Source organism: Rissa tridactyla, chromosome 3 (assembly GCF_028500815.1).
Source record: "Rissa tridactyla isolate bRisTri1 chromosome 3, bRisTri1.patW.cur.20221130, whole genome shotgun sequence".
In the NCBI taxonomy this organism is placed as follows: domain Eukaryota; kingdom Metazoa; phylum Chordata; class Aves; order Charadriiformes; family Laridae; genus Rissa; species Rissa tridactyla.
The window spans coordinates 44688621-44703093 of record NC_071468.1 but is presented as its reverse complement, the minus strand read 5'-3'; the positions used below and the strand labels follow the sequence as shown (position 1 = coordinate 44703093).

The 14473-nt window shown below is 42.8% G+C and overlaps 2 protein-coding genes across 4 annotated transcripts in view; both read right to left on the bottom strand.

Moving 5' to 3' along the window:
• Positions 1 to 297: 297 nt before the first annotated feature.
• On the bottom strand, positions 298 to 8952 carry RBM34 (RNA binding motif protein 34). Of its 2 annotated transcripts, XM_054194046.1 has the most exons (10): positions 8750 to 8952; positions 8373 to 8515; positions 7056 to 7275; positions 6414 to 6473; positions 5825 to 5868; positions 5264 to 5347; positions 4965 to 5028; positions 4820 to 4862; positions 1402 to 1520; positions 298 to 665 (listed from the first exon to the last, which is right to left on the bottom strand). In XM_054194046.1, the coding sequence occupies exons 1-10, from the start codon at positions 8921 to 8923 to the stop codon at positions 339 to 341; spliced, it is 1278 nt and encodes a 425-aa protein (XP_054050021.1). In that variant the 5' UTR covers positions 8924 to 8952; the 3' UTR covers positions 298 to 338. The 2 variants fall into 2 exon arrangements, with proteins under 2 accessions (XP_054050021.1, XP_054050022.1); XM_054194047.1 differs by lacking the exon at positions 5264 to 5347.
• A 3461-nt stretch (positions 8953 to 12413) lies between these two features.
• Positions 12414 to 14473, bottom strand: part of ARID4B (AT-rich interaction domain 4B) — a 95602-nt gene continuing 93542 nt past the window's right edge. For both annotated transcript variants that reach the window (XM_054194113.1, XM_054194114.1), the window contains one exon: positions 12414 to 14185. In XM_054194113.1, coding sequence (XP_054050088.1) covers positions 14055 to 14185 — 131 coding nt within the window. In that variant the 3' untranslated portion in view covers positions 12414 to 14054. The remainder of the gene's footprint in view (positions 14186 to 14473) is intronic.

The following is a 14473-nucleotide window of genomic DNA, read 5'->3' as shown; positions in this document are numbered from 1 at the left end:
AACAGTTAAAAAAAAACACCACCAAACTATTAAGGTAACGATTTGCGTATCGTCACAGGCCAAGTCTGCAGATGAGCCGCCCCTTCTGTAGCCATTTTGAGTAATTCCACACCACTCCGAAAGAAAGAATTGCATTAACCTCCACAGTGGGGCCTCAGCCGGACGAGATCCAGCCCTGGGATACAGCAACAAACGCAGGCAGCACTGGCACAGCCAGCGGGGTACAGGGATGCACCTCGTCCTGCCTCCAGGAGAAGCCAAACACCCCGGGGCAAACACTGAGAACGACTACAGCTGTATTAGCAAACAAAATTTATGACAGAAAACTCTTGTATACATCAGTTTTTATAAGAACAGCGAACACCGTTATACATTTGATTTTTATCAAAAGACTTTTTGTTTTTCCCAGATTTATTTCTGGGAATAGTTTTTAGTCTTTTTTGTTTAGTGCTCTTTTTTAGCGCGTTTGCTTTTTCGCCAACAAATGAATCCTTAGAGCACTTGTTGTTTTTTAATTTGGTACCAACTCTGTCCTTAGGAACACGAGACTGATTTGGATGTTTCTGTGGTGCTTTCCACTTCTCTCCACACCGCTTCACTCGTATCTTTCTTCCCACCAGAACAGAGTCGTTGAGTTTCAGAGCAAGATGTACAGCATCTGTATTCTACAAGAACAGACATTCAGGTTAAAAGCAACATTACTTACAACTGGTTGCTTTCAAATAAAAAGTCGCCTTTCTTTAATTGTTGTAAGCAAGATCTTACAATAAAAAGCATTCAAAATGCTCTATTTGTTGAATGACACACCACCTCTGCTCTGCTCAGAAACACCGGCACACCCACACAGCCCACGCATCGAGGCACAGATACTTCAAAATGGGCTATAAAACAGCTTACGTGAGACGTGAAAGACAGAGGCAGAGAGATGAAGGAGAAACTGGGGGAAAAAAAAAAGGTATTGGGCTGCAGGAAACAAACAAAGAAAGATGAGGCTGGGAGACTGCCATGCAAAAGCAAGCTGTACTGAACCCGAAACAGGGAGAGCCAGTAAGCAAACCAGCTGCAGGCAAGAATTCCACTCATATTTTGACACAAAAGAAATGGGAGAACATTGCAGTTATACCAAGCAAACTCATCTGTCCTTCCTCTAAGTCTTTCCCTTGAAATTAATTTCTTTCACCCCAAAGTTGTACAGCTTTTTTTTGTATACAACCTAAAATAATTTGCTTTGTATCTGCTTCCACAGAACTGGTCTTCCAAGCTGCTTTTAACATACACAACAATGCTACCATTTAATACACATATACACACCCAAAAAAATTTTAAAAGGCCATAAAAGGCAAATCCTAATTCAGATTTTGAAGAATTGCCAGTGTCCTGAAGCATGCCATTCATACATACCTCAAAGAGAACATAGCCGAAGCCTTTACCCAAGCCGGTCTTTCCATCTCTCACAATTCGCACCGCTACTACACCTCCACAGACAGAAAAGTGTTCTCGCACAGCATCATCGCTGATGTCTGTGGGCAAGCACAATGCTTCAGTCAGACACACAGTTTTAGAAGCCTGGCCCAAATCCAAATATTTTGTATTTACCAATTCAGGTACACAAACATATATATCTAAATATATAAATATAGATATATTAGTGGTTCAGAAAAATTTCAGCAAGTTAACAATGGAAACTTTATAAAAGGCTATTTACTTTGACAGTTACCGATTCCCTAGCTTTGAGGACTGCAAGATAAATCACAAAGAAGAACAAAGGCAAAGACCAAAATAAATTTTTTCAAATAATTTCATAGAATCATAGAATTGTTAGGGTTGGAAGGGACCTTAAAGATCATCTAGTTCCAACCCCCCTGCCATGGGCAGGGACACCTCCCACTAGAGCAGGTTGCTCAGAGCCCCGTCCAGCCTGGCCTTAAAAACTTCCAGGGATGGGGCTTCCACCACCTCTCTGGGCAACCTGTTCCAATGTCTCACCACCCTCATGGTGAAGAACTTCTTCCTGACGTCCAGTCTGAATCGACCCATCTCTAGTTTTGATCCATTCCCTCTGGTCCTACCGTTACCCGACATCCTAAAAAGTCCCTCGCCAGCTTTCTTGTAGCCCCCTTAAGATACTGGTAGGCCACTAGAAGGTCTCCTCAGCGCCTTCTTTTCTCCAGACTGAACAACCCCAACTCTCTCAGTCTGTCCTCACAGGAGAGGTGCTCCAGCCCTCTGATCCTCCTCGTGGCCCTTCTCTGGACACGTTCCAGCACGTCCATATCTCTCTTGTAGTAGGGGCTCCAGAATTGGACGCAGTACTCCAGGTGCGGTCTCACCAGAGCGCAGTAGAGGGGCAGAATCACCTCCCTCGACCTGCTGGCCACGCTTCTCCTGATGTGGCCCAGGATACGATTGGCTTTCTGGGCTGCTAGTGCACACTGACGGCTCATGTTGAGCCTCTCATCTACCAGCACTCCCAAGTCCTTTTCTTCAGGGCTGCTCTCAAGCCAGTCACTGCCCAGCCTATATCGGTGCTTGGGATTGCCCTGACCCAGACGGAGGACCTTGCACTTGGTCTTGTTGAACTTCATGAGGTTGGCATGGGCCCACCTCTCCAGCCTGTCAAGGTCCCTCTGGATGGCATCCCTTCCCTCCAGCGTGTCAGCCACCCCACACAGCCTGGTGTCGTCGGCAAACTTGCTGAGAGTGCACTCTATGCCACTGCCCGGGTCGCTGACAAAGATGTTAAACAAGACCGGTCCCAGTACTGATCTTTGAGGGACTCCAATTATCGCTGGCCTCCACTTGGACATGGACCCATTGACAGCCACTCTTTGGGTGCGGCCGTCAAGCCAGTTCTTTATCCACTGAATTGTCAGTCCATCAAACCCATATTTTATCAGCTTGGAGACCAGGATGTCATGCGGAACAGTGTCAAAGGCTCTCCCCTTGTCTATTGATGTTGTGACCTTCTCATAGAAGGCCACCAGGTTTGTCAGGCACGATTTGCCCTTGGTGAAGCCGTGTTGATTGTACCCAATCACCTCTTTGTTATACTTCTGCCTCAGCAGTGCCTCCAGGAGGATCTGCTCCATAACCTTACCAGGCACGGAGGTGAGACTGACTGGCCTATAGTTCCCTGGTTCCTCCTTCTTTCCCATTTTGAAAATGGGGATTACGTTTCCCCTTTCCAGTCAGTGGGGACTTCACCAGACTGCCATGACTTTTGGAACATAATAGAGAGCAGTTTAGCAACCTCATCCACCAACTCCTTCAGTACCCGTGGGTGCAACCCATCAGGTCCCATGGACATGTTCACTTTCAGGTTCATCAGATGGTCACGAACCTGATCTTCACTTCTGATGGGCAGTTCTGTCCACCCCCTGCCATTCTCTTCTGTGACTCCGGGAGTGTGGCTGGAGCCCTTGCCAGTGAAGGCTGAGGAAAGGAAGTCATTGAGAACCTCGGCCTTCTCCATATCACTTGTCACCAGCTCCCCTGTTTCCTTTCTGTGGCCATTTCCTTTCATTTATGGTTTGAACATAGTGGAAATTAAAATTTGCGCTACATTGTTGTAGCTCCTTCTTATGCCAGGATCTCTTGTTAAGAATTAATGCTGATGATAACGAGCTTGTGTTGGTAGTTCTTGAAGTCTAGTGCTCATTGACTGAACCCTGAGTTTTAACTGAATGGGGGAGAAGGGATTTACAGTTTCCAACCACAGTTGCTACACGATTATTGTGATAACAGCCAGATACGTGAGGCTTTGTCTGTCTCATGCCTATGCAAACAGACAAGTGTGATGTTCCAACACAAAAATATAAGTTATTCTCTTTTCTGTACAGGTATGAGTCATACTATGGTACATCCCTTTGCCGAATTTGCCCCTTTGCCCGAAAGGGGGTGGAGCCGAATTTAACAGTACAGTTTTAATTACAGCAATGGGACTTCGATGTGCTGAGGAAGGTTTGAGCTGCTGAAGTAATTTTCAGAGCACTGCAAATGTCCAAACTGCTTTTTCTGCAGGATGCACAGAGGAACATACAGTACTGACACAAGCTCTACACAACAGGCATTAGTAACGTCACCACAATCAGATTTGTCACCTACCCAGATTTTTCAGACAGGTCAAGTTTTAGGCTAAAGTCTCAAGCCCGTGTGTTTCAGCATTAATGTCAGCAGTATGTGACACTGGCTCTGCGTCAGGCCACAGCCACAGGGCATGCCTCCTTCCTGCCTATTCACGCATCCACACCACTCCCCCACACAAGATGCTTGTCCCAAGCACCCTGGCTCCATTAATACCCTCATATGGACCACACCTGACGGCGATCCCTCCACCTACTCTCCAGTCTACTCAGCTGAATATTCATCAAGCAGTGACCTCCACTACACAGTCAGCACCTCCACACAGGTAACAACCGATTGCCAATAGCTGCCTGGACAGTGGCTCACAGACAGCATCAAAACGAGAAGCCATCACCCGTGCATCACTTGGAAGTAGTTCACAAACAGGTACCAGAACACCTCTAGCAGTTTAGAAAGCTACGGACTATACAGTTCAGTCATATTTATTTAAAAAAACACGAAGCAACAACAAGAACTAAAAGTGCTTGCAGTTCTAGCTACCATAAAGAAAACAATTAATCTGCAGAACTTACAACCCCTTTTGGTGTTTCAGTTAAAAAAATAGAACTGGTATTAAAAAAATTAATTCCAGCAAAAGATATTTAGCTACCTAAACACCAATAAATAAAAAACCCCTAATGTCAACATGTTCTGTAAACATTAAGTAATGATGCATAACAATCCATTTTAGACTCACCATATGAGAGATTTCCCAAGAATATTGATCGTTTATTGTCATGCTAAAGAAAACAAGAGATATAACACAGTAAGTTATTTGCTACAGAAAAAAAACAACCAAACAAAAACAGAAAAGGGTTTTTCTACTCACACATCTTACTTACCGAACTGGTTTTTGATGCAATGTCGACCCTGATGTGAAATCCACTAGCAAATTCTGTTCCATTTCTTTTGTAGCCAAAAGCAAAAAGTTTTAAAAACAAAATGAATAACTGTTACTTAATTTACAATGTCACTGCATAGCATCATTCCAAAAGCAAATTTACTCTTTAAGTTTGAAAAAAAAACACCCCAGTATTTTATTCTGATTCAAGCAAAAGAAAGGGGTTAGTTTAAATTTATCTTTTAACACTCTGTGAATCTACCTCTTCAACAGGGAATGAGGAACAAAACTAAGACTTACTCCTTTAGAGCCTTAATGGCATCACATTCTTTCTTAAATACAACATAAGCATTAACGAACTTCGCATTAGGGTGCACCTTATGCCTGGAATGTGAAAAAGACACATGTTGTTTAAATCATTCTGGTGGTGTGCAGCGCACAAGCACTTCTTGTTAAACACATCTATGCCTTCTCTTGTTTTGTGCACAGTTAACAACTTAATTTCTCTTAAAGGTCAGCTAGCTGTCCAAGGGAGTCTCACTGTGCATCTTATACAGTCCATATATGCACCCTGATCAATCTTCCTCAACTCATAAAAACATCCAAAGGAATTAAGGACTATCGGCATCTTCCTCCTTCCTAAAATACAGGAAATGAAACCTAAGATAGTGAATTACGTACTAGTATACTGGGCACATAATTATGCACTTGTCAAGAAAACTTACATACATGCAAAGGTAACTACAAAAGTCAAAACCCCACAAAATTAAAAAATTAATATAGCCAAATATGTAACAACTAACACTTAAAAATTGTTTTTGCCTCGAAAAATAAAGCACAAAATTCACAAGAGGAACCTACTTTATTGCTGCTAATTTTTTGGATAAAGTATCTTCTGCTGGAACCTTCAAGATAAAAAGAGCTTTAGTTAAGTGAGCCTACTGTCAATTTATCTCAAATATTTGTTTTTGAAGACAAAGAGGTATTCAAACAGGTACCATTCCCACCCAAAGTAATGTGGCCAGTACAGTGAGCAAATGATGTAACTGGTTATTCCGAGAGATGATCTAGAAAGACCTCAGAATTAGATAGCTTGCTCTGACTTCATCTGTTGCGTTTCTTGAGTTCTAAGACTGTTCTATTCAACTATTTTACAGAGCACACTGATATACAATCACTGTGTCTTTGCTACTGGGATTTAAAAACAGGTAAGTAATATCTTAGCTAAACAAGCAATAATAAAAGCGTTCTTATTAGAGTGAAAATACAGCTGTGATAGTCTCAACTGCTGGTATGGGAAGAGTAAAATGTGATACATAAAAGATGCATCTGTGGTACCTCTGTGGTAAAATCTCCAAGGATTCTTCTAATGGCAAAAAATACACACCCAAACCCACTTCTGAACCAATGATCTATAAGATCAGAAACATAATTAGAGGAAATAACCTACCAAAGACCGGAATCGAATGGATTTTATTTGTCCATACTCTTTAAAAAGAGATTTCAGCGCCTAAACAGAAGATATCACAAATATTCAAATACATTTTTGCATCCTGGTAATAACAATTAATGTTGAATATTTATTAGTAAGATTTTTTTTTTCACACCATTTTCATTTTACTTATACAAGGCCTGTTAAAGGGCTACAAAAAACACACAAGTAATTTATAACTGTTTCTGTGCTTCTTGTGGCAGCTTATTATTCTACAGATTGCCAAAACTGAATTCATACCCCTTACTATGGAAGTAAAAATATAGTGTATTTTATGCATCAGTCTGAAGTATTATTTGCATTCAATTCAGTTAGAAGCACTTTCTAGCTTTGCAACTGTAGCTCTCACTTATTTAGTCATTTTTCACTGAAAAAGAAACTAACCAATTCTACTAAAGAAAAAGCAACTGCTGTAAAAAGCTATGGTAAAACAAAAGAGATCGCCTCTAACAGTTTTTGGTAACGAGTGTTATCTCCTGCTTTCACAAAAAGCAGTTTCAGTCACAAATATGTGTGACTTCTCAGCTAGAAACGTGCCCTCAAACTAAGGACTGCTGTAATTCTTTCAATTCCTTTAGCTGACAGAATCCACTCACGTACCTGAACAGTACAGCTGACAGGCAAGTTTCCAACAAACACTGTTCTTCTGTCTACCGATTCATCAGCCACCTTTTCTGCCTTTTGTTGTTTGACCGTAGTGCCTGTATCTGAGTTAACAACACGTTTGGTGACGGCCTGAGAAGGCCCCTTTTTTTGCTTCGCTTTGTTTTGAGACAGTTTTTGCTCCTCCTCTTCATCTGCCTGCTCCAAAGTGCTCTCCCTTATCAGAAAAAGACAAGTAAATGATAATTGATGGGAAAAAAGTAGTGCTCTTGAGGTCAAAGACTTGAAGCTTCCAAGATAAATATTTTTACTTATATTTTAAGTTATGTTCGACATAAAATTTCAAATGTTATTTTTGCTTATTATGCATTAAACAAACACATACCACCATTCTGTAACATGGAAAACTATTTGCTGTCCCCAGGACATTGCATTCACTATTTAGTAGGTGCAATAAAGAAAAGAATTCAGAAGTAAATCACCTAATATCCTCTCAAATTGAAGGGGGTGGGGTGGGGAAATTAGTCTTCGCATGCTAGAACTTACAAGAGGTTTAATTCTTCCCAGTATCCAGGGCACTGACCACAGACTGTCTTCTGGGATCCATCTGTACACTAACAAATCTCTATCTATCCGAACTTGCCATACTAGCATGCACAAGAAGCGGACCCAAAGAAGCCTCTGGAAGGCTACCGACACCAAGACAGCAAAAAAAAGTTTCACAGGCACGGAAGATGCAACAACGCACAGTGCCAGAGAGGGGACATGACGTTACCATCGAGCCCAAATCACGCAAACTTTGTATGCAAACTTCACTGCACAGAAACCAGCTTCCTGCCTGCACCAACAGCATCCTGGCACACCCCTGCGCGTGTGAGGGAAGGGGCAGCCGCACAGCAGAGCAGTTCTGTGTCGCAGCAGAGGACCAGCGACCTGAGGACAACTCCCTCTGCCTGGTTTGCCCCTGCTCCCCCAACTGCAGCTCTGCTGGGTAAAGCCAGCTACAACCAGAAAGCACCACCCCGCGTCAGAGACAACTCTGTGTCCAAGTCTACAGCCTCTCCACCTGACAGCTCTCTAACAGGGGATTTGCGCTTCACGGACCTAGAACTTCAAGCAGTTAGAAGTATTTCCTACCCTCTGGGGTGAACTACAGAAAATGTTCATATTCTTCTTAAAAATCATCTTCTTAAACACAAGGTTCAAGACAAATAGTAGGATAGAACTTTATTGTTTCACTGAACTCATAATCTTATGATTAATTTAGATGCTGTTTTTTTTTAATCTTACTATAAAGATATATCATCTACTCACTTTTTTCCCAAGTTTTTCTCTGCTTTTGAAAGTTCCTTCTTTCTAGATTTCTTTGCTTTTACAGGAGGTTCCTGAACGACAGATGAGCTCTGGTCTTCTGACACTTTCTCCGCTTCTTCAGTACGCTTTCTTTTCTTACTTTCCTTTTAAAATAAATAAATAAATGAATTAAATTAACTTCGGAAAAAAACCCCAAAACTCCAGAAACCTCCTACAATTATTTTATATGCTGTGATTTATTTGCAGCGCCACTAACGGAAGCCAGCAGCGGCACGGAGAGGTGCCCAGAGCCACCCGGCTCTGCCGCGACCACCCCGCTGTCCTCCTCGTCCCTCCCTCCCGCCTCACGCCCTCCCAGGCGCCGCCGCGGCACTTACCCCCCTGACGGCCACCAGCACCGGCGGGGCGGCGGCGGCGCTGAAGAGGCTGGCGAGGGGCGCGGCGGCCGCCCCGCCCGGTCCGAGGCTGTCCGCCACCTGCCCCACCGCGTACCCCTCCCCGCCGCGCCCCCGAGCTGCCGCCGGGCCCTGCACCCGCCGCCGGGCCGCCATGGCTGCTACGGGGGTGAGAGGGAACGCACTCGCGGCGCGTCACTTCCGGCGCGCCCGGGGCGGGGCGGCCCTCACAGCGGGGCGGCCCTCACAGCGGAGCGTGAGGGGCCGGGCAGCGGGCGGGGAGCTGCCGCCCACCCCCTCACGGCGCCCGACGCGGCCCCAGCACCGCCACGGCGGGCCTGGTCGCAGCACGAAAGCAAACGACGTCAGATGTGGCTGTTACACGCGGGTTTTGGGGGGAAAAACATCGTGTGATGTGTTTTTTCGTTTATTTTCCGAGACTTTCCGCTCCAAGCGGGGGTGGGAGACGGAAATTATTCTGTGATGACTTCTGTCTTCTCGAGCTGTCTGTGCTTAAACTCACTGAAGCCTCAAATGGTTGAAAAACAAGAGTGCTGTTGTCTACAGAAAAAATAACTAACTTTGCCTCACGTCACTGTGGAAGTACTTCTTAGAGCATCCCTTCTTCTTTTGCCTGAATCAATCTCCACCATCGCCACCCAGCTCACAGCCAGGATGAAGTTAAAAAAAAACCCAACCAAACAAAAGACTAACCTCCCAAGCCCCCAGCTAGAGTCTGTGGGGGATGTCCTCCATGCCCTCGAGCGCAGATTAAACAGACACCATCAAGAAGTTTGGCCTGTGCCCGCCAGCACTGCTGCTGAGACTGAAGCCCTTGGACAGGGGCTGCCTGAAGGGCCACCCCACCGAGATGGGCATCGCCAGGGTGGGTGGCCTCACACTGAAGCTCAGGGGCAGCAAACATCCTCCTGGCGCTCCTGCAGCCCCTTCTGTAGCGGTTCACCTGGAGACAAACCTGGGAAAGGGTTAGAAAAATGCAAGGAGGGGAGGAGCGTAAAGAACACCGAAAAAGGAATGGTTTCTGACTGCATACTCCTTACAAACAAGACTGGGTTACAGGAAGAGCGCAGAGCCACAGGTAGTTACTGCTTAAACCGTCTTAAGTTACTGGACCACCAGAGACACCATCCCAAAGCATCACTTGGGCAGCTAGTTTCCTTCAGGATTGTTTCATCTGTACCTGAGATCCGCAGCAGGCTTTGAAAACATGTAAGAATTTTTCTGATGAAAAATTCCTGAAACACAGTACTTCTCAGGGCATTTGAGGACTGTAACCTGGAGGACAGGAAAAGGAGGAACCTCTTGTACCTCCTCCCCCTGGCTTCGCTCTGTAGCCAGTAGAGATAAGTGCTCTGGATCATCTTGCTGCTGCAGCTACACGGATAGGGCTGGATAACTGATCCAACTGGAAGAGACCCTTTTTTCTTAGGTTAATTCTCAAAGAGATCATTTTCCAACCCAGGCCACAGTACAGCTCATGCATAAGGAAGTTTGATCTGTTACTAACTCTCAGAAATTAGGCACCTAATTGGAATCTCCTTTTAGACCAGCCTGTACAGGAAAGTAATCTTAAATCCTAGATGGTGTGATGATAATTGGAAAGGCATAGAAAATTACCAGGCACTTAAAAGACTGAAGCAAATACAAACAGCTCCTCTGTTGTAATATTTAATGCTCTTTTTGAACTGCCAGTGTTAGCAGTTGTGTTGGTACCAACGTCCAACTGAAGGCAAAACAAGTAATCCAGCTATGGAAGAAAAGTAAAGCGTTAGTCTTGACACATGCACCAGGCATTCCGTGCCTGGCCTTCTGGATGCCGGGAAAGGCAGGGACCCTCATTGATAGGGTCAGCCCAAGAGAAGGCACGAATTCTTAAAAACTGGCAGGTGGCTGCTGCACTACTTGTATTGGCTTTTCCAATCTACCTTCACACAACAGAGCAGTTTTGTGGGTGACACAGCTGGGGCAGAACAGGCTGAACCACCAAAATACATCAAAACTACATTGGACAAGTGTTCGGCTGGATGATTCCAGAGATTTGTAATTGCCGAAGCTCAAACAAAAGGCATACGGCCTCCAGGAACTCTGCTAGAGAGTGAGTTTGAGCCTCGTGGCGACAGGGAAACTTCACGGCGTGATGGAAACGACACAGTAACAAGTACGTACAAGCATCAGTGGAGACTGGAAGTAACAGGAGTTGGGAGCAACGCAGCCAGCCCGCAAGCAAGGCGTGCTTTGTCTCAGCATATGCAGATAGTCTGTCCTCTCAGCTGTTCTCAACACCATCAAACACAAGACACACAAAACTGATTCTGTCACTCAGACAAGGTGTGAAGGATAAAGGGTGGTTTGTCTCACTTCGCCTTTCAGGTCACAGTTGGAGCAGGTATGCAGGAGTGCGAGCAGAGCCCAGCAATCACTGCTAGAGGGAACCATTCTCAGGTGTAAGCACAGTGTGCATGCCCAGCAGGGAGCACACCCATGTTTAAAGTTGCATTACAGTATGTAACCTGAAAAGAAGGTCAGATTGGACTCACTGAAACATGGGATGAAATTGCCTGGCTAACAAGTTTGCCAAAGGTACCTTTCCTTTGTAACCACTGGGACACAAGTAACGTGAACCTGGAGAGTACCATTTACAGCCACACTGCATGGGAGAGGTGCAATATAAAAAAAATTCCAGAACAGATTAGTCATTAAACTGGATAAGTACAACAAAAATTAAATAATCTCTGTATTAAAGAATAGCAAAAATCCTATTTATGCAAAAACTCAATTTGGGAGCTGGGAGGTGACTAATGACCCCTGTTTTAAACAAGTAAACAAATCCTCTCACAGAACATGAGTCAACAATTGTCACCCCAAAGCAAAATCGTTGTCACTAAAACTGAGAGCTGATCAAGAACTAGTACTGAGTGGAGAGCTGAATTTGCTCTTGCTTGCCCAGGTGTAGTTCTCAGTTAAATCAATACCAGTCACGCTTACTGAGACTGAAAGGCAGAACTGAACTATTACAACCCTTGTTCTGCTTAAAATTAAACATATCTAAATATCCTCTGAGTAGCCACACTGGAATTATTAAAATTACTCCTGTCAGTCTCAGATCCCTGGTAATTATTAACACAGTCAATGTTTCCAAAGCTTGTTATCATTTGTTATCTACCAGTCTCATCAGTAATCTATCATTTTGCAGGTGTAACAGTATTTTGGTCAACTGAACTATAGCCAGACATGATGTAAGCAGGTAACACTAAAAGTTTTATTCCAGTTTCACTTCTACTGAATCTGAACTTGAGGCAGTCGATATCAGAAGTCAGCAAATATCTTCGGGAACTTGCTTCAACATTCTCAAACTACCTGAATTAACGTCAATCAAAATTCATCTTTTTTTCAATCGGCGTTGCTTTAATGATCTCAGTGGCTCAAGCCTTCTCATTTTGCTGAAAAAGAGAATGAATCTGAATTAATTGCTAAGAGGAAAATTAGTCCCATGTACCTGCTCTAGCTTACCTTTATATGCCTATTACACCATATCAAAGGTCATTTGCTAAACTGATTCTGCAGCTTGATGTCATTTTAATGAACACAGCATGGTTAATTAAACTGTTAGAAACAAAATCAGGGATTCACAAACTATGGCATTTTATTTCAGAGGCCTTTGCTTACATTTGTACAATATATTACATAATTCTCCATTTTCTGCAGAACCTAATATATATTTTATAGCTTTTTTCTATAAGCTTTTCCTTCAATGTTTGTCAACAAATTTTTACAGTCCTGTACAATTCTGAATACTTTGAAACCATTTTCAATAAAATCAGTTAACCTTAAGCACACACTACGAAGACTGAAAATGCTTTTCTTAGAAAAGTCAAATGTAAAGGATTCTGACACTCTAGCATCTACAAACAAAATGCTTTGAATTCTTACATGTTGGATTGCCAGAAAACAAAGAAAAACATGCCAGCCCCTATTTCCCCAGGCAAAAGAAGTACACAGAACTACAATTAAAACAGTAAAACAATCTGTACAATAAAGTACTGTGTATTAACAGTGCCAGGTATTAAATAGCTTGAATGAACACTTCCGCAATATACAAATGTCTTACAAAGGTATATAATTAACAGGAGAGAGCTTGGGATCCATACAACATAAAATCAATACAAGTGAAAACAGTTTGAAGTTGGTTTGGGAATTTGTACAAGGCATTTAAAAAATTAAATGTCTACCACTCAGCTAGCTATTTATTTTAAAAACAACTACCCTTTTGTGGCAGTGTTCATATCAGCAACCACAAATTATAACCTCACACCTTACTCTGTCTTGAAGTCCTCTCCTTGAAGCTCGTAATAAAATAAGCATTACAAATGAAATATTTGTTGCTTTAAGGGAAAAGAAACATTTACAAGAAAACACAAAAATATAACTGTTATAATCCATTATGAATAAATATACACTTTAAACTGGCTAAATACAATCTTTATACATTAAGATTTAATACAGTTTGTTAGCCATTTTCTTTCTTTTTCATAATGTATTTTATCAAAATTAAAAAAAAAAATACTGTTTTATAGAAAAATGGCAAAGTACAGTAGTTTCATTCCAATTAATGGGTTCTTAAAACCCAGAGTAACCTATTTAAGCCTAATTCAAACCTGTAAACATTAGTCAGTCTTTTTTTGTTTTTTAAAGGAATCCTCATATTTGGTTATCAGGACCGATGTCAAACATCCTACTCACTGCAGGTTCTGAATTGAATACATGTGCTTGACGTATACAATTAAAGCCACTATAAGGTGACTTAGCAGTTAAAAAACAATTAGCTTGTACAAATGAAAATAGGTTCAATATTTGTCATAAATAAATGGAAAAATATCAAATGTTCCAGCTTTAACAAAATACCAGGGAATACAGTAAGCCTTACCACATTTACTTAGATCAACCCAACAACTATATGCTTATTGTACTGTCTCTACAGGCAGTGAACAGCCTCCGTTTGCCACAGTGGGAGGCCTTCGAGTCACTGGACTTACAATTCCCAGACAAGTTGGAAACAATTATTGCTTGAGGAAAAGCAGTTTGTTGTACTTTTTCTTCATAAAAGTGCACTTAAGTGCAAAGTTAGCTTGTCAAGAAACAACTTTAAATACAAAATAGTGCTTGTCTGAATTTTGTGCCACTGTGCAGTATAAAAAAAAAAAAAGAAAAAAAAAAAGAGTGGCCCTCAGCAGCCATTAAGTGCAAAGTGCTTTGGCAAGTCCTGCTGTCACCTGCACTCAACTGACATTCCATTCTGTGATGAACTTGACATAGATGGTTCTGCTAAAGTTAACATAACTGCAGCTGTAATGGAACTAGAGGAAGGTGATGAGGAGGAAGATGATGTGGTAGCAGCACCTGCACAGGAAGAGGAAAACACAGGTTATAAACATTTACAAATTAAGCAATAGAAATGCTTTCCGATTCAACAAGCATTGGTGTATACTGATGCCAGCAACTAATGTCAAGTAATTAAAAAGAAAAAAGCTCCCATTCCCTAGTTTTTGTGGGAAATACTCCGAGAGTCAGCTTCCACCATGTGCGAGACAGGATGGCATTGCCCCCTGCAGCCCCGGTTCACTCGACGCAAGGGCCCAGGATGCCAGGGCTTATTCCCGACCCGCAAGCACAGTCAACTCTTCCCTT

Bases quoted from the DNA above. Each gene is read 5' to 3' on its own strand.
- RBM34 (XM_054194046.1), bottom strand. From the start codon at position 8,923: ATGGCGGCCCGGCGGCGGGTGCAGGGCCCGGCGGCAGCTCGGGGGCGC. The intron at 5,029-5,263 runs GTAAGTCTTAGT...TGGCTACAAAAG, and splicing joins GCCATTAAGGCTCTAAAGGA to AAATGGAACAGAATTTGCTA. The intron at 666-1,401 runs GTATGTATGAAT...CTGTTCTTGTAG, and splicing joins TCGGCTATGTTCTCTTTGAG to AATACAGATGCTGTACATCT.